The 25483-nt window shown below is 44.0% G+C and overlaps 1 protein-coding gene across 2 annotated transcripts in view; it reads left to right on the top strand.

Annotated features, from left to right (window-relative positions):
- Positions 1-25483, top strand: part of ENPP3 (ectonucleotide pyrophosphatase/phosphodiesterase 3) — a 759459-nt gene that overhangs the window by 490901 nt on the left and 243075 nt on the right. For both annotated transcript variants that reach the window (XM_069606685.1, XM_069606686.1), the window contains exons 15-17: positions 17591-17718; positions 20286-20352; positions 22577-22664. In XM_069606685.1, coding sequence (XP_069462786.1) covers positions 17591-17718; positions 20286-20352; positions 22577-22664 — 283 coding nt within the window. The remainder of the gene's footprint in view (positions 1-17590; positions 17719-20285; positions 20353-22576; positions 22665-25483) is intronic.

The following is a 25483-nucleotide window of genomic DNA, read 5'->3' as shown; positions in this document are numbered from 1 at the left end:
TGACAGTAAAGGTACCTTCATTGTCTCCATCATCAAGGGAAGTGTAGAAGTACCAGCATACTAATTGATGTGCTCTTAAAAGATTTCATATAGGTTTCTCTTTTGTATTTTTAAGCTTTAAATGCACACCAAACACAGGCTTGTGCAATGGTATTTAAAAACATGCCCTTTGAATTGCACACAAAAGCAAACTGTTTTGTTGTCAGATAAGCAGACCTTAAAATATGCTTGCCAGAAGCCCGCAATATCTGGTCTGCTCTCTTGTCTAAGACACTGTCCACTCAAATAGCCTACATAATAGAAAAGATCACGTGATTGGCTAAGCAATACCACCAGTATGTGAGATGGTAAACCTTTTCATAGAAGACAGCACAGTTATGTCGGTGAAATAAGACAACGCTTTGGTTCCACAGTCTGGAATTTGGATACATAATCACCTCTCTGGACTAACACTTTATTTTCGTCAGTAGAGGTGCCTGCCAAGGTTTTACAACTCTCCATTTGAACAAACCAATTTCTAGACCTTCACCATACTCATGTTTCTATAGCAACCGCAGTCTGGTGCAGGTACATTGGTGACAATAACAGCTGGTCTAAAAATATAAAGTACATATTCATGCACGCTTACCAACTTCATTCATTGGAAAGGCAGAGTTGGCCTTGCTGGAATTTGGTATTGTAATGATGCATGTGAACGCAGATCTCTGCAAAGAGTGCTTAAAACACTGAGCTGCCTCGCAACACTTACATTTACTAATATCCATTTGAACTTTGGCTATTGCACATGATCAATATAATCACAACAGAAAGGTAAGAATGCTCCAGATGTTGTGCCGCACAAAACATGTATACCACAGTGAACGTAGCAAGCATTAAAGGATGAAAAGATCACAGCAGAATGTACTCGTCAATAACAGACAGGCAATAGGTTTAGAGCCTCAGCAGCACCTGACGTGCGATGTTTAATGTTGATGACTAATGAGATCCCCTTCTTGGGCCCCCCTACAAGGTGCGTGCCTGGGGCAAGTGTCCCTTTTGCCCTCCCATAAAAACGTCTCTGATGCTGAGGATTAAGTAACGGGGCTCTAATGCCCACTTGTCTCTAAATGCTATATAGATGTACTAGCCACGGTACTGTGGATGAGACAGCGGGAAGATAGGGAATTTGACTAGGATTACTTAATGATAAGCCCAATGCAATAGCCAAGCAAAAGCAAAAGCTGCCTTAACATTACAGGTTAAAATCCTATTCAGAGTGCATCCCTTAATGTGGGTTTCCTCGGTGGCGACAATTGCAAAGATCAAACCTCCTAATGCTTGCCAAGAAAGAGCCACATTGTTCTCCTTAGTCTTGGTAAAGTCCAACTTAAAGTTTACCAAGATAATGAGTGTAAAAGATATTTACTTAAAAGCTGGAAGACAGACAGCAAATCAATGTTCCTGTTAGGGGGCTTACATAGGACAAACATTTTCAATTCTAAAAGTATTATGATACGTCAGTTGCGCTCTTACAATTTCACAAGCGGGCACAAAGAGCAGCGTAATTATTACATGCAGAATAAAAAATAAGTTGCTCGGGGTATTACTGCCAAGATGCAAAACGGTATTTCCGCTGCATCATGAGTTGAAATACCAGCCAAAATGTGTGATAATTCTGACAAAAACATGGTGGAGGTAAATGCATACAGGTGATGGGAATCAAGTCACAGGTGCACCCAATCCACTCAAAAAGAGTACATAAGGCCCACACCTGACCCAAACACACTTTGCTGCCACTAGCACTCACAAACTGTGACATGCAGCACCTCCTGCTCCACATTGAGCTGCAGAGTCAGGAACTGCAGCTCAAGGCACATGGCGCAGAGAGGAGGAGGAGGAGATGCCACGCAAAGCTGGTGCCCATTCCCCGGGTCTGGTCCTCACCCTGGGCATTAACTGATGCCCAGCTCACTACCCTGTACTGGCTGAACAGGGAGACGATATGAGAGGTACTGGTCATGATCCACGACAACATCCAGAGCAGGAACAATATCAGGACTGTCCTACCTCAGCTGCTGAAGTTTGTGTTAGTGCTACATTTTCTAGCCAGTTGCCCCTTCCAGCACACTGTGGGCATGCTGCATGGCATGTCCCAGCCCATTCCTTTCACTTGTGCTTGGGCAGGCGCTGGAGGCATTCATGTGCCATGCCTCCCACCACATCTCCCTGCCCACTCCCCTGACACAGATAAATGCCACAATGGCTAATTTCTACACAGCAGCCCACATGTTGAATGTAATTGCTGTGCTGGATTGCACCAAGTGGCGTTGGTTGCCCCCCAGGCATCCGAAGAGGAATACTGGAACAGGAAGCAGTTCCATTCCATGAATGTGCAGGTTACGTGCAACGCTGACCTGACAATAACACACGCCTGCTCCCACTTTCTTGGATCCACCCACAACGCCATGGTCCTGTCTGCGTACATGGAGAGCCACAGAGGATAATGGACATGGATACTGGGTGAGTACAAGTGCCATCACTCAATGCAATCTCGAAGCACAAGTGCAACGTGAAGGGCGGATGGGGACATTACTTCTACTGATCATTGCATGCCCTGTCAAGGGCCCGTTCATGCAGTACCTGCCCTCTCATGCCACACATGACACCCACCAACCCACTGGATTAGGTCCAGCAGGACTATGCAGTAGTATGTCAGCAATGCATAATGCCCCAACAAGTAACTCCTGCACATACAGATGACTACAGGAACCGCAATGCATAGAGCGCACATACCTAAACAGTCAACACAACAGTTCAACACTACACAATGACAATGCAACACTGCCAGACACTGATGGCATGTACACTGCAAACCATGTATGTGAACACATTGAGGCAGGCATGCACAAACCACAAACATGCACAAGAACAACAAATTACCCAGCGGGGCGCTACCTGACGGCACAGCACAGGCCCAAAACATACAACATGCACATTTGAAATTGTATCACAGGCCATGTCTGGCACAACTTGCTTGTTTGCTGCATGCACAGTGTGTGTCTAAGTTACAATGCACATGTACCCCGTAGAATATCACACATCATGGAATTAATACCATGAAGTACGCATGCAACATAACTGCATCAAGAGCGTGTACATCAACAAGACATGTAACATGCTATACATCATTGATACATCATGACTGACACCTGTGTCCTATGCTCCTGCAGGTGACTCTGGTTACCCCCAGCCCCCATTGCGGATGACACCTGTGCACAATCCTCGTACACCACAGGATGTGGCCTACAATGAGGCACATTTCAGGTCCAGACTCTGCATTGAACGGACTTGGCCTTCTGAAGGCACGTTTCTTATGCCTGACTGTACCGGAGGAGCCCTGATTAACAGGCCAGAGAAGGTTGGCCAGATATTTGTTGCTTGTGCCATGATGCACAACAGCTGACTCAGATGAACTGTCCCTCTGTCCCCTGATATGGACATGCCCCCCCAGCAGACAATGATGCAGTGTCCAGAGATGCAATGCTGCCCCACATTGAGCATGACAAAGCCTGTGACAGACGTCTGGTATGACAAGAACTAATTGAACATTTTTACTAGAGACATTACTTTTCAAATGCAGCACACTTTTGTATAAATACGCAGATCTTGAATATATCACATTCAACAAACAGTATTGTGCTCACATTTCTTCTTGTGAACTATTTCTTTAATTAACAACTGTGGTGAGCACCCATCCCCAACACCACTCCCACCCACCTCCCCAAACCCCAAAACCACTCACACCCACCTCCCAAATCCCCAACATCACTTCCACCCACCTCCCCAAACCCCAACACCACTCACACCCACCTCCCAAATCCCCAACATCACTTCCACCCACCTCCCCAAACCCCAACACCACTCACAACCACCTCCTAAATCCCCAACACCACTCCCACCCACCTCCCCAAACCCCAACACCACTCACACCCACCTACCAAATCCCCAACACCACTCCCACCCACCTCCCTTGTGCCCAGTGAAATAGGGTCATTTCACATCATGTCACTTTTGTGGCCTCTTGCCAGCCTGCTCAGGCACTGTATGGGCCACATTCCGCAATGAGCACCGCTGTGGGGTCCCAGGCAACGGCCCCTACATTGGGGTGACGGAGGTGGAAGGCTCTGATTCCTGTCTATGGATGTATTGCATGGTAAGGAGCATACTTGCATGCATGAATTATGCAAAGGCAGACATACCCTCTCTATAGTCCCTCACCCTCTGGGCCACGGTGTGACGGAAGCAGTCGCCATTGACTACTGCCGGCACTGGCAGTCCAATGACCTGGCAATCCACCTTGGGGATTACTGTACACTGTCCCGAATGGCCTGCAGATTTTTATTTTATTTATTTACAGTGCATTTGTAAGGCACTTATACATTAAGTGAATTGTGTTTCAAAGCGACAACAGGGCAACAATATGGGAATGAAATGCAAATATACCAATGAAAGATAGAGGCGGTCCTACTAGGCCTTGTGAGCATTCAGAACGTGCAAGTACAGAGTGAGAGAAGGGATGAGGGGTTGGGGGGGGTAAGTGCTAGGAGTACCAAAGAGGGAAGTGCTAGGGAGTAAGCAACTGTTAAGTGACTTGGTGAGAGTGGTCAACTGCCAAAAAATAAGTAAGTGCAGGCCTGTGATAGCACAGGCCAGTGTGTGCCGAGGCACGTGCTCGGTGCAGGCACAGGCTGAAGGCGATTAGGGGTGGGGGGCCAGGTCCCAGGTGGACACATAAGGGCCCTGGCCACCAATCTCAGCAACTGTGGGGCTTCCAAAATTTGAGGGGATCCGGCTCAAGACAAAGAGGAAGGGGGAGTAGGCTGTTCGATAAGAGGGAACCAGATGAGGAAAGAGATCGGCCACCAGCTGGTCTACCTGCATCTCCACCAGCTTGTGGATGGTGACCTGGTGCTGCTCAAGGGTGTCCAGCTTTCCCAAAAACAGCAGCCAGTGAATGCTGAGGTACTGGCTGGGGTATATGGAGTGGGTCAGGGCTGAATCAGGTGCCGTTGGGCTCATCTATGCTGTGGGACACATGCTTTTGGCCAGTGCATTAAGATGGGAGTGGGAAGTTAAATAAAGCTGCCAATCTCCTCTATCCCTTCCATGTGGAGGATGGAGCTGAGCTTTTCCCCCCATGGAATCAGTCGAGTGCTTCAGTGGTGTCACCTCCTGTGGTGGATGCCTCATGCCTGTGCTTGGAGATGAGGCTGCAGACCCTGGCTTTCAGGTCATTCTACCTTTTGCAGCAGTCTTTGCTGTCCCGTGGGACAATGCCCACTGCCACAACCTTGTCCCGTATGCTGGCCGAGATGGCAGCCTTACTTTTGCCAGATGTCCTCCGCTGCCTGCTTCCATACAGCTCAACCGCATGATCGATAACCTCACCCACCAGCCCCTGCAGTTCCCCCTCACTAAATGTGTGCTTTTGCAGCCTCATGCCGGGCACCCTGCCTTTCCCCTTTCCCTGGGACATGTTCCTCATGTTCCCTATGCCTATATGAGCCCAACACGTTTTACACTCATTAGAGCTTCGTCAGGGCATTTTAGGTGAATGTCGGAAATTTTTATTCCAGAAAAGCAGAACCAAAGAACATTTAATTTATTTTTTCTATTTTTCTTAGGCCACTCGTGATATTTAGTTTAGAAATATTCCAATTAATGTTGTAGTTTCCTGAGATACTCATTCGTTTTGGTTAACAATGTATCCCAATGTTATTTGATGTGCTTCATTTTGTGAAGTGCAATTTCCTTGGCGTTTCCCTGCCTTCTAGTTCCCTTGATTTAAAACAGGAGGCCTTCATTATATAAAAGATGTATTTTTCTGCTGTGTCTGATTTGGAGGTTGCCCCTCTAAAGTGCAGTGCATGTGTGCACTGTCTGGACTTTAAAGGGGACCGGGAAGGCGATGTGAGAGTTTGCGGTTTGCACAAAATACTAAAACAAAGCCGAGTTCCTTCTGATTTACATGGCGGGGCCCGCAGCAAGGGCTGGAAGGGGCGATCCGAGAGGAGAATGCAGCTGCCACTAGAGAGTTAATGTGGGATGGTAGTTGGTGGGGGCGGGGGGGTTGGGGTGAGAGAGCGAGGGAGCGATGGAGAGTTGGAGGCGGCAAGCAGGCGAATTGGGGCGGTTTACAGAAGGAAGGAGAGTACTGGACAAAAGCGATTACACTATGATTCAGTTTTGTTCCCTGCATTTTGATTGGATGAAGAGTGCACACAGAGGGCTAATGGTCTTTTAATAACAAACTCAAACATTTAATTTGCCATGATACCACCATTATCTATGTGTTTGAGAGGCAGTAAAGAAGATTTGTATAGCTAACTGCTGCACCAAGAGAGAAGCAATCCCATCCATAAAGCAGCACTCTTTGCTGTTTCTCGTGGTTGCTTTTATTTAGCAGAAAGAAGCACTTTAATTAGTGCAGGGCAAATCTGCCAAAGGGCAACAAATGGGTCATTGTTAATGGCTATTCGTACAAGAGAAAATGGTGAAATAGGGACACGATGAAAGAAATGTGAACAGCCCCCCCACCCCATAAGGAGGATCCTGGGTATCATGCGTCACTCAGTAAGCAGGAGCAGCCTTTGGGGCTAGTAAATAACCTCAAAATGCACTTCCCCATTAGGAGCAGAATACAACATGTTGTGCAATATACATAACCCATTATGCTTTTAATGCCTTCTGAATGTGGCCTGAATTCCCATGTATACCCTTTGTCAAAGTCAAGTAGGTCATGTCAGATATGTATGTTCATTTGACCCCACTTTGCCTGGTGAGTCGCATGTAGTGCCTGCTAGATGCTGATGTTAACGTCATACAAGTAGGAGCTAAATAGCTCCCATCTTCGTGCAATTTCGATCCATGAGCTGCACCAACACCGATTTAGCAGCAGGATCTTTGTGACCTTATCCTAAACATGGGCTGCAGAAGCTCCTCCGTGTTCAGACTGCCAGGCCGACTAACAAAGGCAACTCGTCTTCACCCCATGCACCAGGTTGGAACTACACACACAGAGCCCGCTGTTGCACCTATGGTCCGAATTCCAAAGCATAGCTCAGATACCCTGCCCACATGGTCTCTACCTGGTACCAGTAGAAGTGTCTCCCACCACCGTCTCAGGCAGGATGGGCGGGTGTACAAATGTCTGTGACCTTGCAAATAACCCTGATCTGGAATTCTGCATAACCATATTTGTTTGCAAACCTGCCTCCCCCCCTACATAGGGGAAGGGAGATGAGGCGTAGCCAGGATTGTCTAACAAGTGGGGCCTGAAGCTAATGTAGTTGGTCCCACCCCAGTGACATTAACATCTGTTAATGCCCACACAGAACTGCTGAGTGGGCATTTACAGATTTTGGGAGGTCTTGCCCGCTCAGGCCCTAAACTGTCTGCGCCGCTGGAAGGGAGGCTTTGGAGCCTCTATTAACACAACCTCTTATTGTATGTGTGTGTTTGTTTCTTAATAAGGCTTTTCTTTGCTATTTGTTTAAAAATGCTCATAGTGCTCCACGTGGAGAAAGCCGGAAAGTTTGAACTAGGGTGTAACTGTGCTCTTTTATGTGCAGGAGTGCCCTTTCACCACAAGTAAGAAGCATGCTGGTTTAGCATCTCATCTTGGTCAATTTTAACTGTGGGCGAATGCAAAGAAAAGTTAAATGCCGTGTTAATCTAGGTTTAAAATCATACAGGTTGCAGATTTTGATACCGTTTATCGGACTAACTGAACATTTTACGCAGTGATGGAACAAACCATTAGCTTATGAAGTCCCACAAACCGCTTCATCAGATTTATAAGGGAAAGTCACAGCACAGATAATTCTCAAAATGAAAAAAAGAAACATGTTATTGGCTGGAGGAGCAGAATGAATGAAATGTGGGCCTGGAATTGCTTTCTTATCTAAAAAGCCATAACACATCTGGAAGTAAGGGACACAAGGGATTGGAAACAGTCCACATCCTGAGAATTGCATTTAACAGAAAGAAAGTAGAAAAAACGGATTCTTTTACATGCAACCATTTAGTTAGGTGCAAGCAGTATTAATGTGGGCCCTGCTAGATTCCTAAAATGACTGGTTACTTTAAAAGGTGTATTGAATTGAGAGGTTTGAAAACACATAATTGGGAAATGGTGTCAGTCTGTAATTTAATCAGTCTAAAAAAGTATTTTGCAGTCTCTAAGTAGTGTCAGGGCGTTTTACTGATTCCAATGAAGCAGCTAAGACTTACTGGCTGGTATACAATTTCCCACTACAAAAATGTGCTCCAAGGTTTAACTGATGCAGTCTACAATGTTACCTCACTATGCCTGAAGCTTACCAATGGTTTCCTGGCTTGCACACAATGTGGCAAATAAGAAAAACGTTACCCATTTTTGGACGGTGCAGTGTCCGCTATTATCTCAGCTTGTCTCATGCTCGGTATTGGGTGCCGAACATTTGAACTCAGATGGCCACGGTTTCCATTGTGGGTGTCCTGTGTTCCTCACACATTAGGGATCCAGAACAATAGTGTCTGGCAGCTGTTGGTGAGAAATGATGGTGCTGGAGGGGAGTTTACTGACTTTGTTGATGTGAATGCACTGCTGGACCTGGGCTCAAAGTTGGCCATAGTGTGTCAAGAATCCAATATCTATGTTGAGACCACTGTGTTTTAGGTTAAGCACCTTCAGACACTTGCGCTCCCATGTCCTTCTCTGGGTGGTATTTGAGAGGCCGCCTTTTACAACTATCACTGATCAATCCTGCAATGAATGCCCATTCTGTGTGAATTGTCGATCAACTAGTGTTTCTGTTTTGTGGTTTGAGATGGTGTATATACGTAGTTTCATCATTTCAAGTAGCTCTTGGCAGGTCTCATCCACTTAAGTCCCTTGAATGTATGTTCTGCATTGGATGAGGTATAGAGCCTTGGATGATTTGCAGTTGTATGTCCCATGTATCTGTATTGTTCGGTTCCGCTGGGTTGTTATGGCAGATCTGGTGCAGATGTGTTGGCATCTTTTGCATCTCCTGATGTTGCAAGGGTACGTTCCAGGTCTTGTGGAAATGTACTCTTGATTAAAGACTGTGCTAGGTTTCTCTGTTGCTTGTATACAATTAGGGGAGCTTTTTTGAAGATGTCTCTCAGTTCATCTTCCCTGCTGAAAATTGGTTGCAGGTCCTTAAGAATTCTATTCAGTTGGGTTAGTGCCGGGTGGAAGATGACAAACAAAGGTATTCGTTCTGTCTCTCTTGTGTCTCTGTATTGTAGCCGGTTGTCTCTGGGCATTTTCAAAGCACAGTCAAATTCGGTGTCTATTATTCTGGCTAAGTGACCTTTTTGCAAGAAGTATGTGCGGCGTATGGCAATTTGGCTGTCCCTTGTTTTCCTGTTGGAGCATATGCGCTGGTATCGAATGGCCTGGCTGTAGATACCTGACCATTTTGTGTGGCTTGGGTGGAAACTTGCTCTGTGCAGGTATTTATTCCTGTCAGTTGGTTTTTTCTATCAGATATGTCTAGATGGCTGTTTCTGTCAGTTTAGAAAAGCATGTTTTCCAATTGCTCAGGTTTTAACTTAAACTCTTGACTGTGAGAGTTCTGGGGGATAAGCAAAGACCTGAGCAGCACATTATGTGTGATTACTATTGAACAGTGTTGTAGTTTAAGTTTCATAGGGCAAGGAAAAAAGTGATGAATGCTTGGATGTCACAACTCCCAAAAAGACAAAGCAGACATTATAGGGGGTAGCGCAGCTGTCGTCAGAGTATGATCTGCCCAGCATAGCTCTGCCAGAATACGAGCATACGTTTGCATAGGAGTCTGGATAGGCATGTTCCTGAATCACATGCGGTCAGTTCATTGCAAAGTACCCCTCATATTGGTGGAGAGAGTCTTTTGACCCTCTGTACTTACTAAAATGTAGCAAAAAGAGAAAAAATAATTGATATATTTGTTCTGAAGGGAGTGCTTTGTGTTATGAGATCTCCACCTTCCCTATGTGTGGCCTTCAGAGGGTCTGAGCATAAAAGGATAACATTGCCTTTAGTATCAAACAAAAACCGATTCTGGCATTCCTGGACTGAGGAAGATAAACCGATCAACAAAACCTCTACCCCATCAAGTCAGGGGGATTATCTTGATTCCGACAACCCACGGTAACTGCATACAAATCCTTCATCAAATGTCCTTTTTTACTGCAATGCAGGCATGGACCCACCTGCCTCTTGCTTCTCTTTTTCCATGCACAAGCAAGTCACATTTGCATTGGCTCTTTCAGTGGTATGACATCATTTTTTTCTGGGCGCTGGGCTCTTAACTATAGTGCTCTTACATGTTCATAGGGGGTATGTTTGTTGGACAGACAATCCTTCACCTGATTAACAATTATAGGCATAACTGGTTTACGTATTGAATATAGGATCAGAAAACTATGGTTTCCCTATTAATGAAATTGCATAATTCTTGCCAAAACTATCATCTCTGCCTGGGCTTTATGTGCCAACCATTCAAACATTTGGTGCAAAGTCATACAAAGTTCTAAGATTTATTTGAAATCTAAAAAGGTATTTCTGCACATGTTTGGAATGACAATGTGAAGGTACAAACACTCAGCCCAAAGGCAACACAATGGGCCTCATTACAAGTTTGAATTTTTTTCCGGCACCCGCGAATGGGCAACTACCGGGTGATTACGGCCTTGCCGGACCCGGTAATTGCCCTTTCGCGGGTGCCGGAATGAAATGCTCCCCTTTTTCCTATACGGCTCAATGGGAATGGGGAGCATGGTAGCACCGGCACCATTCACAATGGTGCCGGTTTTACCGTCTGTGTCTGTGGGCGGGTGCCGGTCCGCCCGCCAGGTCAGGCCTTGCGGGCGGGAGGGCGCCCGCCCACAGGACTCAGAGAATCTCGGTCCGGTAACTACGGTACCGGCAAGCTTAACGGTACCATAGTTACCGGACCGGCAGGGTCGTAATGACCCCCAATGTAGTGTGCAAAGGTTTGTAATGCCAACCTTAAGGTACAAAGTCCAAATTAAGCATTTTCCTATAACAAAGTCCATCATTCTACAATGTAAACCGTTAACTCACAATACACCACTGCTTCACTAAACCAGTTGTATTAGGTGGCTCACATGCATGCGAAAGTTAAAGTGAGTATTTGGAAGTACGCACCTGGGGTACAGTGAGCATGCTGAATTGTATTATGTGCATGTCGTTTTTAGAGTATGTCATTCGAGTGACATATTTCCAGTGTATTATTCTGAATGTATCATGTGATTTTGTTAATTCCAGGCTTTTCTTTTCATTGCTTTGCTGCATATTGTTTTGTGTGTGTGGCGTGGTGGTGCCAGGGTGTGTGTGTGTTGTGGATGGTTGGTATGCACTTTATGAATATTTATGTATATGGGGAGTTGTGTCTTGGGGCATTGGATTAACTAGTGAGTGACCTGGTATAGGGATCATTTTGTGGTATATTTTATGGTATGAAGTTAAGTGTGGTGTGTGTATGTGAGCTGTTTTGGGATACCGACGATTGTCTTGTTTATCGCACAGCATGCTTTTATTTTTGTGGTTGATTTGTCATTTTGTGGTGTGTTTTTCATTTTGTGGTGTCCCACTGGAATCATTACATGATAGGTGCGGAGAAGGGTGTATGTATTTGAATGTGTGCATTTGTGTGCGATGTATGCGTGTGTTGGGGCAGTGAAATATCTTGTGTTATACAGCATGTTGTGCAGTATGTTTTTCATTTTGTGTTATAGTTTTCATTTCATGTTATCTATACTGCACTGATGCATGTTGCGTACAGAGGTGGTCATGTGTTTGTGCGTGTATGATGTCTGTGCATGTGGTTGTGTTTTGAATGCAGCCTGTTATCTTGTGCCTTGCACAGTATATTTTTCATGTTGTGCTCTCCCCCCGGCACAACTCCTTGTTGGGTATAAAGGTGTGTTTGTGTTGGATAGTAAGGAGGTTGTGTGCATTTGTGTGCACATTTGTGAATGTGTCCCCGTTGTGTGTGTGTATCTATGTGTTTTTGTGCAATATGTGTATGCTGTGTCAAAAAGGTCTAGAAGCCCCTCTACCGAGAACAAACACAGACAAATGACATGTTCTATGGGAAGGTGCACACTCGAGAGGGTCTTCAAATACGTTTTATCTCACTGTACCTTTCACAGAGGAGAATTATCTATTTGCATATCAGTCTGGTCCCACCCACCTAGGGGTTCTAACATAGAAATGCAAGGCAATTCTCCTCTGAACAAGATTACCAACAGCAACCCCAGATACGTGTTTCAGCCTAGTAGGGCCTCATCAGTGAGGCAAAGCTGTGCCTCATTAAGCACAGTGAGCAAGGGGTCCACGTCTAGATTACCCTGGGTAATTTAGGGTGAAACCCCAAGTTCCTAAAAATTCACAAATAGGTCTGGGAGCCCCTCTACTGAGAACAAACAGAGCCAAATAACCTGTTCTATGACAAGGTGCCCACTCAGAGTGGGATTACAGCCATATTTTAGCTCACTGTACTTTTCACAGAGGAGAAATATCCATTTGCAAATCAGTCTGGTCCCACCCAATTAGGCAGTACAGTACCGAAATGCTATGCAAATCTCCTCTGGACAAGAGTACCAACAGCAACCCTAGATGCATGTTTTGGCCTAGTCGGGCCTCATCAGTGAGGTGAAGCTGTCCCTCTCTAAGCACAGTCAGAAAGGGGTCATGCCTGGATTACCGTGGGTAATTTAGGGTGAAACCCCAAATTCTTACAAATTCACAAAAAGGTCTGGGAGCCCCTTTGCTGAGAACAAACACGGCCAAATAATACTGTGCGAGGTACAGTGAGCTAAAACGCGGTTGTAGACCCTCCCGAGTGGGTAACTTCACACAGAACAGGTCATTTGGCTGTGTTTATTCTCGGTAGAGGGGCTCCCAGACCTCTTTGTATATGTTGCGTGTATGTGTCTGGGGGTGTTTTGGGTGCTGATGATTATATTGTACATTGCAAAGTATAATTTTCCTTTAGTGGTATATTTTCACTTTTGTTTCGTCCCAGAGCAGGGAATGTTTTATATGTATGTGTGTGTGTGTCTATGATGCGCGTGCGAGTGAGTTTTGATGTGTGTGTTGGCGAAGCATGTTATCTTGTGTGTTATGTGGTATATTTTTCATTTCTTGTTATCCCTCAGGTCCACTGCTTGTTGAATGAGGAAGCGGGTGTATATCTATGTGTGCCATGTGTGTGTGTGTTGAGTGAGTCCTCTAACCCTGTGTGTTTCAAGGTATCTTTTTCATTGTGTGGTATGTTATTAATGTCATGTTGTTCCTCTGGCTCCATTACGCAAGTACTGTGATGATGTCACCATCCTGACCCTTATTGTGGGTAAGGGGGCGGCTATCAGTGTCAGAGGCTACCACCTACAGCGTAATACAGGACCTGATGATGATATGGTGGAATTCCCTGGTTACCTGACTTGCCCTATGACTGGGAAGCTCCAGATAATCACATGGTTACCAACCAAACACCTGCCTCTTTAAGAAGTGGTACGGAATGGCAGTGAACTTTGCAGTGGGGCTTTATTCAACTCAGAGAGCAAGATCAATAGAGTTCATGCTAACAAGCACTTGCAAGATTCAGCAAACAAAGATTTTCCATACTGTGGAATCTGTGTGCTGCCTGAGATTGATGCACAGTCCCAGCGCGGAGCTGGTGCTCTTCTGTGCATGTGCACATTTAGGAATTCCAAGATGGCGGATATGGTTCTTACAGCTAGGGTTCAGCTGATGTCATAGTCCCACACTCCATCAACCACAACAGGTGAAACTCAATGAGAAATTATTATGCACCAATCGTATTGTAAAACTATTAAAAACATGTACCTGCAGACCCTGGCTATCTGGCCCTAGGGAAGGAGCAGGCAGACATTAAAAAGGGCAGGCTTCGGTTGGATGTTTGAGTTGCCGGAGACAGAGAGAGTTTTGACATGAGTGAAGAGCGGTGGTCAGGTGATAAAATGATTTAGGAACAGAGTGGAGAGGAGGAGGAGAGTGAGGAGGAGAAGAAGGAGGTGCTTGTGATGTAGAAAGGAAAGGGGAAGGTTGAGTAGAGAGGAGGAGGTGAAGTTCTATGAGGAGAGAAGGAGGAGAGGTGTATGATCAAGGGAGAGAGTGTTGAGAAAGTGGGGAGGCTAAAGTGAAAAAGGAAGGAGGAAGAAAAGCAAATCGGAAAAGGGGGAGAGCAGTAATTCGGAAGATGAAGTATCCCTGAATTACATCCGGGGAAAGAAGTGAAGAATCGGGAAGAAGTAGGAGGGAAATATAGTGGAAGAGGAGGAGAGTAGTTTTGAGAGAGAAGAAGATCAGAATAACCCAAGGGGAAAGGAGTGGAGCTCTGAGAAGAAGGAGGATAATAGTATATTGGAAGAAGAAGAGGTTTAGCGTAAGGAGCAGAAAGGGAATAGCCAGAGGTAGGAGGGACGTTTTGAGGAGGGTAAGAAGGAACAGACCCTATCTAAGAAGGAGGGTGGTAGTAAGAAGAAAATAAAAAATGCAGATTTGAATGATAGCAGGGATCCATCTAAGGGGAGAAGTTCAATGTGGCAGGGCATCATATAGGTGGCGATTGAGAGAGTGAAAAAGAAGTCAAGGACTAGCTAGCTTCAGGGCCCTGAGGGACATGTAGGTTACGAGGCATTGAGGAGGAAAAGGAGGAAGACACAGCCAACCTTTGGTCTTCAGGAACGAGTAGTAATCAGCTCCTCATACTGGGAGGTTTGGGACATCCTGTAAAGAGCTATGAACTACTAGTGGCCTTAGACAAGAAGAAGAGCAGGTCTCCTGCCCAGGCTCAATGGACAAGTTAATCCAGAGGTTTCAAGATTGTACATGTTTTGGGAAGTCGGTGAATTTCCTGACTGACAGATTAATTGATTGCCCTGACCCCAGGAGTGGCCCTACGGAGAACATTTGAAAATTGTCAATGGACCTTTTCTTCATGCTTGGCTTGGAGTTAAAGATGAACTTTATCTACTTTTAGTTCATGTTCAGTCACGCGGACATTGCTCGCACAGCCCTGGGAAGGGCCGCCTGCTTCTTATGCCAGTAGTCTAGCAATCCTAAGGAAACCACTTTAAGCTTTTCTGATCTGTTTAATTCCACCCTGCTTCCAATTTCCAAACCACTTATTTTATAAATCTCAAACAAGGCTGTTTTTTTTTAGCTGAAACTAGTGTTTGGTCATGCATCCCACGTTGTGACGTCATGAGTGTGTGACTATATCAATTCTTTTTAATTTAAAAGTGAATATTTTGAGTTCTGCTGATCCACTTTTTTTGATTGTTATGGTGTGCACAATTTCTGGAAAAGGTCACGAAAAACAAAGCAGACAAGTGTGATTTTGTTCAGGCTATGTGGCAGAGGCGTTGCTAGGGGAGGCTAGGGGGCTATATCCCCAGGTCTTTTGGTTGTAGCCCCTGATAAAAGCTCAGGGGTTATATTCAAAAGGCTAGCGAGCTCCAATTCCCGACAGTCCCGACATACACGTAGCCCCACATATTTTCCAGACCTAGCAACACTAGGTGGAAATCGTAATGCTAAAATCATATTTTATTCTGCCAAGAACTTGGCCATGAAAATGTTAATGCATGTTCCTAAATTTGTGGGTGACCAAATCAGTTGCATGCAAAATGTAATGGACTTACATGGATGAGAATAAAAGTCACAGAAAAATACCTATGGTGCATGATATCAGGGCCCTTATGAACAGTGGAGTCATTTGGTGGGATGAGCTTATGCTCCGAATTAGTGGCTAGGAGAGCTGTCTCCGAACAATAACCCCTGACACCATCTTTCTGAGTGTAGGGATATTTTCAATTACTGGCTTTTCGAAGAACAACAAAGAAGGCGTAGAGCAGGCTTGTCCAACTCAAAGCATCGAGGGACGGAAACCTAACAGGTGTTCAGGTTACCCCTTATTGATTGAGCAAAAATGTGCATACATTTAGAATCATTGCATTCAAATTTATCTCATTAATATTATTGAGGGATATCCTGAAAAAGCCAACATGGATCTGGTCTTCGAGGCCTGGAGTTGGACAACACTGGCACAGAGGATGCATGCTTTTCCTTTTTTGAATGCATAAATCGTCCAGAAGAAGAAAGTTGGCGCAAACCGAATTGGAAATTGATTGCTTAGTGGACAATTAAATGTGCAGTTAAAGTGAGTTCAATCCAGAAACATGGGAGGTGGTCGTCATGCCTGGCTTCCCAGGGTCCTTTGCCTTTGGCTCTTGATTCATGGCTTTCGAAAAGGAACTATGTGATAATGTCCACCTCAACAACTATGATTACAAAAAGATTGACTACCAAATGTACTCCGCATAGATATCTACTGCTTGTGCATTACTGCCTAAAGCCAAGAGTTCCTTACTATCGCCAGCACTGTTTCCCTCTGTTGCATGTTTGCCCCCTCTTCCATCCGAACCCCCACTACGCCCCATTTCCAGAAAGATTTTTGCCGAGGCACTTTACGTTTGTTTTGCAGACGCACTTTTAACAAAGCATGCTTCCTGGCACAGGAGGGCATCATTATCGGGACGGATACATGGCAGAAACATGTGTTTTTTTAAATTCCCCTCCAGTATACAGTGTCACCATTGTCAACTGTTTGTTCTCAAGATATTTATTATAGACTTGCTGTTCATTTGTTCACTGAATTTCGACCCCTGTCCTCTACTTCGAGTAGCGACAGTAGTAACTGTATTATGTCTTTTCTTAGTATCACTATGCTAGAACAATATCTTGCCTCTGTTTTGTTCTGATTGTGCAAACTATGATTGCTTGTGTTGTTGTAATCTATGATTTTCAGAAGTACCTCTTAAATAATGTAAAAAGCAGATACCAACAAAAACTACATAAACATACGTTTTTTGGAACCATAGGTGTGTTTTTGTACACATCATTGTGCTGAAAATTTGAATGAACTAGAAGGGAGGAGGCTCCTCAATAATTTTGCTCTCGACCCTTTCATCTGTGTTCTAGTTTTTTAAATTCCTTCTATTTTTTAAATCACCTAATTAGGAACATAGGGAATATATATGGAATGTGGGAATGGGGGAAATATGAAGTACTGCTTGGGGGGAAATATGGAATAATTGACCCTTGCAATACTTCCTATGTCCCCAATTCCGAAAATAACCTCTGCAATCCAAACTCAAAATGTGCTGGTATTTGAAATGCATTTGTAGAATTGCTGGCATGTACACCAGTGCTTTTACTGCATATGTCTTCCAATACCTGTGATAGCATAGCCCAGTAACAGGTGGTATTCGGAGATACTGCCCGTGTTGCTGCTACAGCACTGCTTGCAGTGAGGGCCAATAATCGCTTCTGTTAATGGTAAGTGTGCTTTCCTCTTCATCTCTGTAAGGAATACGTAAACTTATTGTACAGTACATCTCTATGGGACATTTCTAAATTGGGCTACACACTTTAATATGCTGTATTTCACTCTATGATTGAAAGAGAGATAACTCTGACCAACTGCACTTAATATACTTGTTCTAGTGCCGGAAACCTGACCAGCATTTCAAGCCCTACCTGACTCGTGACCTGCCCAAGCGATTCCACTATGCCAACAGCATTCGCATTGACAAAGTTCATCTGTATGTCGACAGGCAGTGGCTGGCTGTCAGGTGCAGTACAATATTTGCTATCACTTATATTCTGATGAAAAAAGATGGATCCTGCGGATATGATAAATATTGCGTCATGTGCATGCGCTTCTTAAAATCTATAAAATGGCTTTATATTCCGATACTTACACTGTATGCCATCTTGAACGATTATTCTTTAAGTAGCCACCCACATACAACCAGGTTGGTATTTAGGACAGAGCATAGCCGAAAGCTAATGTAGATTAGCACCGCTGTGGGTACAGCAACCAATCAGGTTGCTCGTAACATGGATGCATATAATGATACGGTACAACGTCCTTTCATCGCAGGATGTTTTGTTCGCAGGGGTTTTTACTGTGGATTTTATACCAAAAAAATATCATCCCATTTTTAGGGGGGGTTAGAAAGATCTATATGTAGGGTGTGGTTGTTGGAAGATAGGTAAAAAAATTAAAGGGGATGGAGAGCTTGGGCGGTATCCCCCGCAAAAAAAGATTAGATGATTTTTTGTCATTAAAAAATCTGACAAACATCCCACAATGAAATGACATGGAACCAATGGTAAAAGCCCTCATTCAGAGCAAGCACAGATGCCCGCTGGTGCACACCTTGCATTAATGATTTTCTTTAGTATTCAAAAAAGACAAACATACCTTCACTTGCCTACCTACCTTCACCTTCACTCCCAGATAGTCTTTCTTTCCTCTTCCTTACAATGAAGATGGAAAGTGATTTTGGCCCCGGAGTGAAGAGGGACAGGAGGAAGACCTGAGTACATTTATTTTGTTTTTATTATATTTGTGGATACCTGTTGAAACCTGTCACTGCTAATGATAATAAACACATGCGTATAAACCTGTACCTTGAGGCAACAGTGGTGGTAGCTCTTGTTAACTGCATTAGCTTTTCTCTGACTGTTAACTTGGGCTCTGGGCCATTAGCAAATGGTAAAGTCCTGCAGGCAGGAGTTTATTACATAATTAATGACACCTTGATATCCTGGGGCAGCATTGATTCTAATCTGGCACACAAATGTAGTCTAGCTTGGCCGTAATGCACACTATGCCGCGGAGCAAAGTGAGCCGTGCAACAAGTGGTAAAAAAGCAAATACTCATTTTGCATTTCACCCATTTTGCAACACATTCTGTAAAGTAGAGCCATGTAGAATTTGAGAAGATGTATGCAATATGCAGTTATATGAGAAGAATGAATGGCTATGATGAAATACTGGTGAATATGATTTTAGCGGGTGATCTGCATCAATTGTACTGAAGATGGCCTTTATTGGTTTGATAATCTACAGTAGGATCCAGCTTTATTATCATTCAGCATCATCGGGTTACAGGGTCTTTGCAAGGAATCTATGTATCAGTATTGACTCAAAAATATTGGCCACAAAAATACAAAATGTATACCAGATGGATCTCTAAACCCACTTTTAAAATACATAGATTACCCCATGTATTTTTTATATTACCTCCTTAAAGATATAATAGCTTATTATCTCCTGCACTTCTTATTTCCTATAACCTGCACCCTCTTCTCTCTGCCAACTCAAAACATGTAATATGTGCTTTGACCACCAACTCTTTCATATAGGATACCCCATTTCCCTGATGCAACCAAGGTATTCTGACACCTACCCCCATGGCTATGGGTGTTTCTGGTTGGGAGAGATATCTTCTGCAACCCCAAATGTCAAACAACCAACCCATCCTAAAGAATTGCTTCTTATATTTTGTAAAAGTCAACTTTTATATTGCTTTGATTGTTCATTGAAGCATCCCAGAAATTCTGTGTCTGCTTCCCTTCATGGACCTAAAGCACAGTGTTACTTCCCACTGCTTATACCAGAGTAGGATGCAGGGTATTTTCCATTGCTAATTCATCAGAGATTTTACTTTCTCTCCCCTTCCCTGTTTCCCCCTTGACCCATTCTTCTCAGCGCCTCATACAATGTCCTTCCTTGCGCTAGGGCTTTCACTGTTGACTTTCCAGCACCTATATTTTTGCTTCTTCTCATTTATTTTCCCGCTACTACTTGGATAGATAAATCAATATTTGTAGATAACTAAATGAAAAGTGTGTGAACAGAGTGACATCCTAATTTCTGAATTATTTAAAATGTGATATAATTAGAAAGGAACATGGATTATTGTCCTGATTAAGGATGGGTCAAATGTCACAAAGTTACTTTAAACAAAATATTTTAAAACACAATTCACATTTAAAAACATTTGACAAAAAAACCCAAATTGTTTAAGAATGTTGGGTCTATTTTCCAGTAGCTGGAACTGGAGTTAAAAGTGCTTTTCAGTTGCACCAACTGATGGATGTTGTTGGTCAGACTAAGCGAGGAGGGTTGTTAGACGTAGAATAAGTGACGTCAAGGTCCTTTGTCTACCACTAATGTCTGAAAACTCTTTGAAAAGCTAGAAAAATCTCATTTCAGCAACTGGCGTGCTGCTTCTTCTTTCAAAGAGCCACATTTTTCAGACTCAATTGACAGGTGTCATTATTCTTTGAATGTGATGTGAAGGCTGATTTTTCTAACGATGCGTAATGTCTCTCTATTTTCCCATAGGGACAAATCCTACACATTCTGTGGAGGCGGTAATCATGGCTATGACAATGAATTTAAAAGTATGGAGGTATGGTTTTCAAATTGGCTGTCTGGGGTTGGGCAAAGATTTTATTCTTTTCGCTAATATTGAATAGTAAATGTTCCATAAAATGATAGAAATTCAATATTTTCACCCAAATGGAATTGGAGAGTATTTTCTAGCAGATTTTAATCCGCAAAGATCAGAAAATCAGGATGATATAAAACATGAGCTCTATCATGACCTTGGCGGTATGCCGGCGGTAATACTGCCAGGATGACGGCAACGCAAATAGTGTTACTGCTAATTGGTCCAGTGCAATTTATGCCAGATCACAAGTAGTGGTAAGGCTGTAATTCCCCATTGTTTAAGAGTCCATAGGATTCTATGAGGATTTTCGGCGCTACTACTGCCGGTGGTAATAGCGCCGAAAATGGGTGGGAAGCTGGATGTTTACCTCCAGCAAAAAGCTAGAGGTAAAACTCCAACTTTCCGCCCAACTCGAGATTGGGCGGACCGTTAAATGCAGCAGGAATAGAGCTAGAGCTGCATTTAACTCGTACTGAATATGTCTAGTGGTTTAGAGACAATATCCCTTTGCAGTCTCGCATTATGGATCTAATCATAATTTCTTATTCGATTAAAGTTCCCTTTAGGCTCATAGCCTAATATGCCTGTTCAGTGTTCTGTGTAATTCACTGTAGGAGAGGAACCGTGTGGAATGTTGACTTGACAATGAGTCCTACAATGCTGAAAAAGCCAACCTTCATTTAACAGCTGTTTTCAGCAAAGTGGTTCTTTATTTATCGAGATTACATTAGTTAACAATAGCACACATTTTTGCAGAATTGAAGAGAAGTTATTATGACATAAATGTTTACATTTGTCAGATGTTGCTTCAGGTGCATCGTTTCTTCAAACCATGAAATGACAAGGAAAGGTACTTGCTCATGTTCACGACTACTATAATTAGGACATTATCTGTTCTGAGGGTCCTACCACAATTGCTCACGCACTGTTAACACTAGTACGTTTAAAAAGAGATCATTTTGCATATCACCTTTTGTCATTTTCGAATCCTTGCTGAGTGGTTGCACTTTATATTTTTTAGTCATACACTTCTGTGAACCCTCCTCTTTCTGGTACACTCCGTTTAAGCAGAATAACACCAGTGCCGTCAAGAAGGACAGAAACTACACATACCCCGCCATTGAAATGAACCCTCCATTAGCACGTGTGGTGTCACAGAGACCCACACTTTCGCCCTTCCATTTCAACATTTACATGGCCAAGTTCATATAACTCATCAGCAAAAAAGAGCTTGCTTGCTTACTTGCTACAATTACCCAGATGAAACCCAAATCAGCTGACCAAATCCTGACTCACAATTCGTCAACACGGTGCTTTGTTGTTTTCCCAATCCATCTGCACCGCCCCACTAATTTCTCCTGCAGCTCCAGTCCAGCATTGAAACAGGTGGCAGCTAAGGGCCTGCATGTGCCTCTGTTCCAAGAGGTAAAATGTATAATGTCACTCAGAGCTCCCCTTTCCTAAAGACACTTTAATTGGTTTTAAGTAATTGGTTGGTCGATATTCATTTGGTTTTAAACTTCTGTATGAGGAATATCCCAATTTCTTTAATGATATGAGTTTCACTATAAATAAGAGGATCACACAATACTATGGAGGTCATTACGACCTTGGCGGTAAGGGGTTAACGGCGCCGGTAAAGGTGCCGGAGCCGTCAACACATTAGCGCCCGATTAAGAGTCTGCCTGTTAAAACCAGGCATCCTTGGCGAGTCCCGCGAGCAGACCAGGATGCTAACAACAGGCCCGTTGTTAACGGGCCTGTTGTTAGCATCCTCCCCATTCCCATTGAGCCCTATGGGGGCTCAAATGGGAATGGGGAGGTACTGGGTCCGCGTTCCTTGAATGAGGAATTACCGGGCTCTCCAAGGTCGGAATGGCCCGGTAATTCCTCATTCAAGGAACCCGGACCCGGTACCCGGTATGGGGGTAGCCATGCCACTAATAGCGACATGGTTACCTCCATACTCAGAATGACCCCCTATGTGTGTTAAATGACATTCTGATCGCTCCATGCACGCCGGCTACGACCATTTTGTTTGCCTTGCTGCTACCTAAAGTAAAATTGGAAAATTGCAAAATATTGTGCACTCTTTTAAATGAAATTGAAACGTTGAATGCCTTCATATGCCTTTTGGGTTGTGCTGCACGACATCCTTAAGCATCACTGCTTCCCTTTTCAGGCCATCTTCATAGCACATGGACCGGGCTTCAAAGATGGAGTGGAGGTGGAAGCATTTGACAACATTGAAGTTTATAATCTGATGTGCGGTGAGTACATCATGGCAAATCTCTACGGTACTGCATACACATCAACACACCATCAAACGAAAGGGGATCCCTCTTTATATATTAGCCAAGGATGTGTGTAAATGTGTTGGTTTAGGGTGATTTGATCGAATACATTTGATCAAAGGAGAATTCCTCCATTTTCTTTTTTTACAGGTTGATTTTGACGTATATACATGCTGGGGAGACCCCCGCAGCCCCACCCCCTTAACCCTCCTACATTAGTTATTTCCCTAAACCCATCCCCAACATATATATGCAGCAGAATTCATCCCAAATTCTGCGACAAATTCTCTGTCGACCAAATATGCTGCGCAGTAATCTGCCGCTCCCAATGTGTTTGCTGTCTTGCTCCTCTGTTTTCTCTAATACCGCTGTTTCTTTCCCAAATGTCCTTTTTGCATCTTGAACTTGGCCACCTCTTTCTCTACTGTTAATGGGGTACATCCTTATCTCTTATCCTCAGGTCCCTTGCAGTATTGACAAGTGTGTTGAGGTAATAGGGAGGGAAAACATGCTTGATTGTAAAGTTAGAATCTACAGTATATGTTGGTAATATGAGCATACAGAAAACCTCCAGTTGTAGTTCTTACTCTACAGGATTTGTCAGAACAACTGGCTTATCTAAACTCCTTTGATTCCCATTCTAGTAGAAGAGGCACAGAGGATGGCACTTCAGCGAGCTCAGAAAGGCAGGGAGTGGACAGATAGAATATTAAAGTATAAAGTTAAAACAGATATGTACAATGCCATTTGATGCGTGTTTTAACAAAAAAAGGCAACCCTTGTCCAGATTTATTCCAATATCTCAGTACCAGCATTTGACGTGGATCCTCAAATAGAGGAACTGCAGAAGAAAACCAGCAAGGCATAAAGGGCAATCTGACTTTATAGAAGGAGAAGTGGCAAAGATGGAATTGAGTTTCGAGTTGAAAATGACAAAGCAATGTCAAATGGGAGAGTGGGGCTAGGGAGCAGGAGGTCTTGACACCCACCAGGCCTCAGATGTCGGAGGTGTCATCACTTTAATACTCACAGACCTGTCAGATCACTGCATGGCCTGTCAGATCGGCATGGCCGATAGTGCTGAATATCAGTTCAGCACTGTTGGCCCTGCCATCCTGTTAGATTGCTAAGGGGTTTAAGGTACCCTGCTGGTCTGGCTCCAGTCCTTGCCCAGATGCTCCTAATCCATATTTCTCTTTTTCATTCCTTCTGGGTACCTGTGGTGACCCCAGGGCATAGTCCTTTGTCCATTTCTTTTGAGTGTGTGTATTCAGCCACCTTCTCACCTCATTCAATCTGTTGGCCTGGGTTTATACTCGAATGCTGATTAATCTCAGTATCTTCTTTCTACAGATTTACATCTGGGGAGTATCCTCCAGCATCACCTCTGCAAGTGCATGGATATCGAGCAATTGGCTTAAGCTCAATGTGTGCAAGATCGAAGTGTTGGTGGTTGGTGGTAGTGATTAGCGCTGGAATAGCTCATTTTGTCCTGTACATATGAGTTACATTGGTGGATGTAACCTAATGGGACTTGTGGCAGGGATTTCTCTCTGTTTAACTAGGCCATCTCTGCCCCCTCTTCTCAGAGCTGTGGCAGACCACTATGCACAGCAAAGACATTGTATTTCACTTGAAAGCCTCCTCACTGTAGGTCTGCCTTTATCTCTGTTTCCTCCACAATACCCGGCAGTAAACGTGCATGTAACAAGAACCTACCCAAGCCCATGCCCAGTGCTGCTACCTCATCTCTCTAGTGGGATATCTGGGAGTGAAAAGATTGCATACTTGTAGGGTGGTAGTGGGAGAATAGAGCTTGTTTGGTGAAGGAGGAACACGCCCAGTCTATATGTCTCCCAGAAGCATCACCTTACTCTGGGTTCACCCTCACGTTAGCACACTTTTACCCTCACTGAGGTGGTGGGCAGCAGCTTGGCGGCCGCTTGACCAATAAGTATATTTCTTTTATTTTCAAGGACTTCTATGGGCTCGGGGAAATGATCGCCTCGGAATTGACCTCAAACCCCTTAGCAACGCAATGAAGGAGAATTGCAGAGCCTAAATCGAAAAGGCTTTAGAAGTGCAGGCACACTTTCTTATTCATAGGACATCCCTTCAGTTCAACAGGGTGCCTTCTTGAAAGAAGTCGACTGGCCTTGCCTCAAACCAACACAAGGCAGCCCATCCAGAGTCAGCACTGACCTGCTGCGCAGAACTATGCACCTTTCGTAGTAGTAATCGCTCTGTCGGATTCTCTTTTTCTTTTGTGAATCAACATCCCAAGTTAACGATGCCTGGGCAAAGGAGAAGGGACTTCAGTGCCAGGGATGTCCTTTCACCAAAATGCCAGGGGTAGTGGAAGCAACATCATTCTACCCCTGACCTCTGATGACATAACATGAAGTGATGTCATTTGGTGCTGCTCCAAGTGACATCACAGTAAGTGATTGCACATAACCTGCCCCCCTTGACAAAGCAGAAAGTGGCATCACATAGCATTGTACCTCAGTACAATAAGAAAAATATGGTTAGGATATCACTGTAATATGATATATATTTCATACAAGAATGGATCACCATATGTAGTGTTAATATCAGTGTGTATAGGCCAATATTTCCAAATGCTGTGAATGCAAGCAGACATCCAACACAGCAACCTGGACTATTGTACATCACTCGGGCTAAACTGTAAACAGACAGAGCATCTCGAAGAGGCCTAACCCCCAAAGCGCAGACATCCAGTGCCTGAGAAGTGTCTGGCCTGAGACTGGAAACAGCAACTGACCAACACACGT

Source organism: Ambystoma mexicanum, chromosome 4p, assembly GCF_040938575.1.
Source record: "Ambystoma mexicanum isolate Mex_15411 chromosome 4p, UKY_AmexF1_1, whole genome shotgun sequence".
NCBI classification, from domain to species: Eukaryota; Metazoa; Chordata; class Amphibia; order Caudata; family Ambystomatidae; genus Ambystoma; species Ambystoma mexicanum.
The sequence above is the reverse complement of the archived record's forward strand: the minus strand, read 5'-3'. Positions and strand labels throughout refer to the sequence as shown.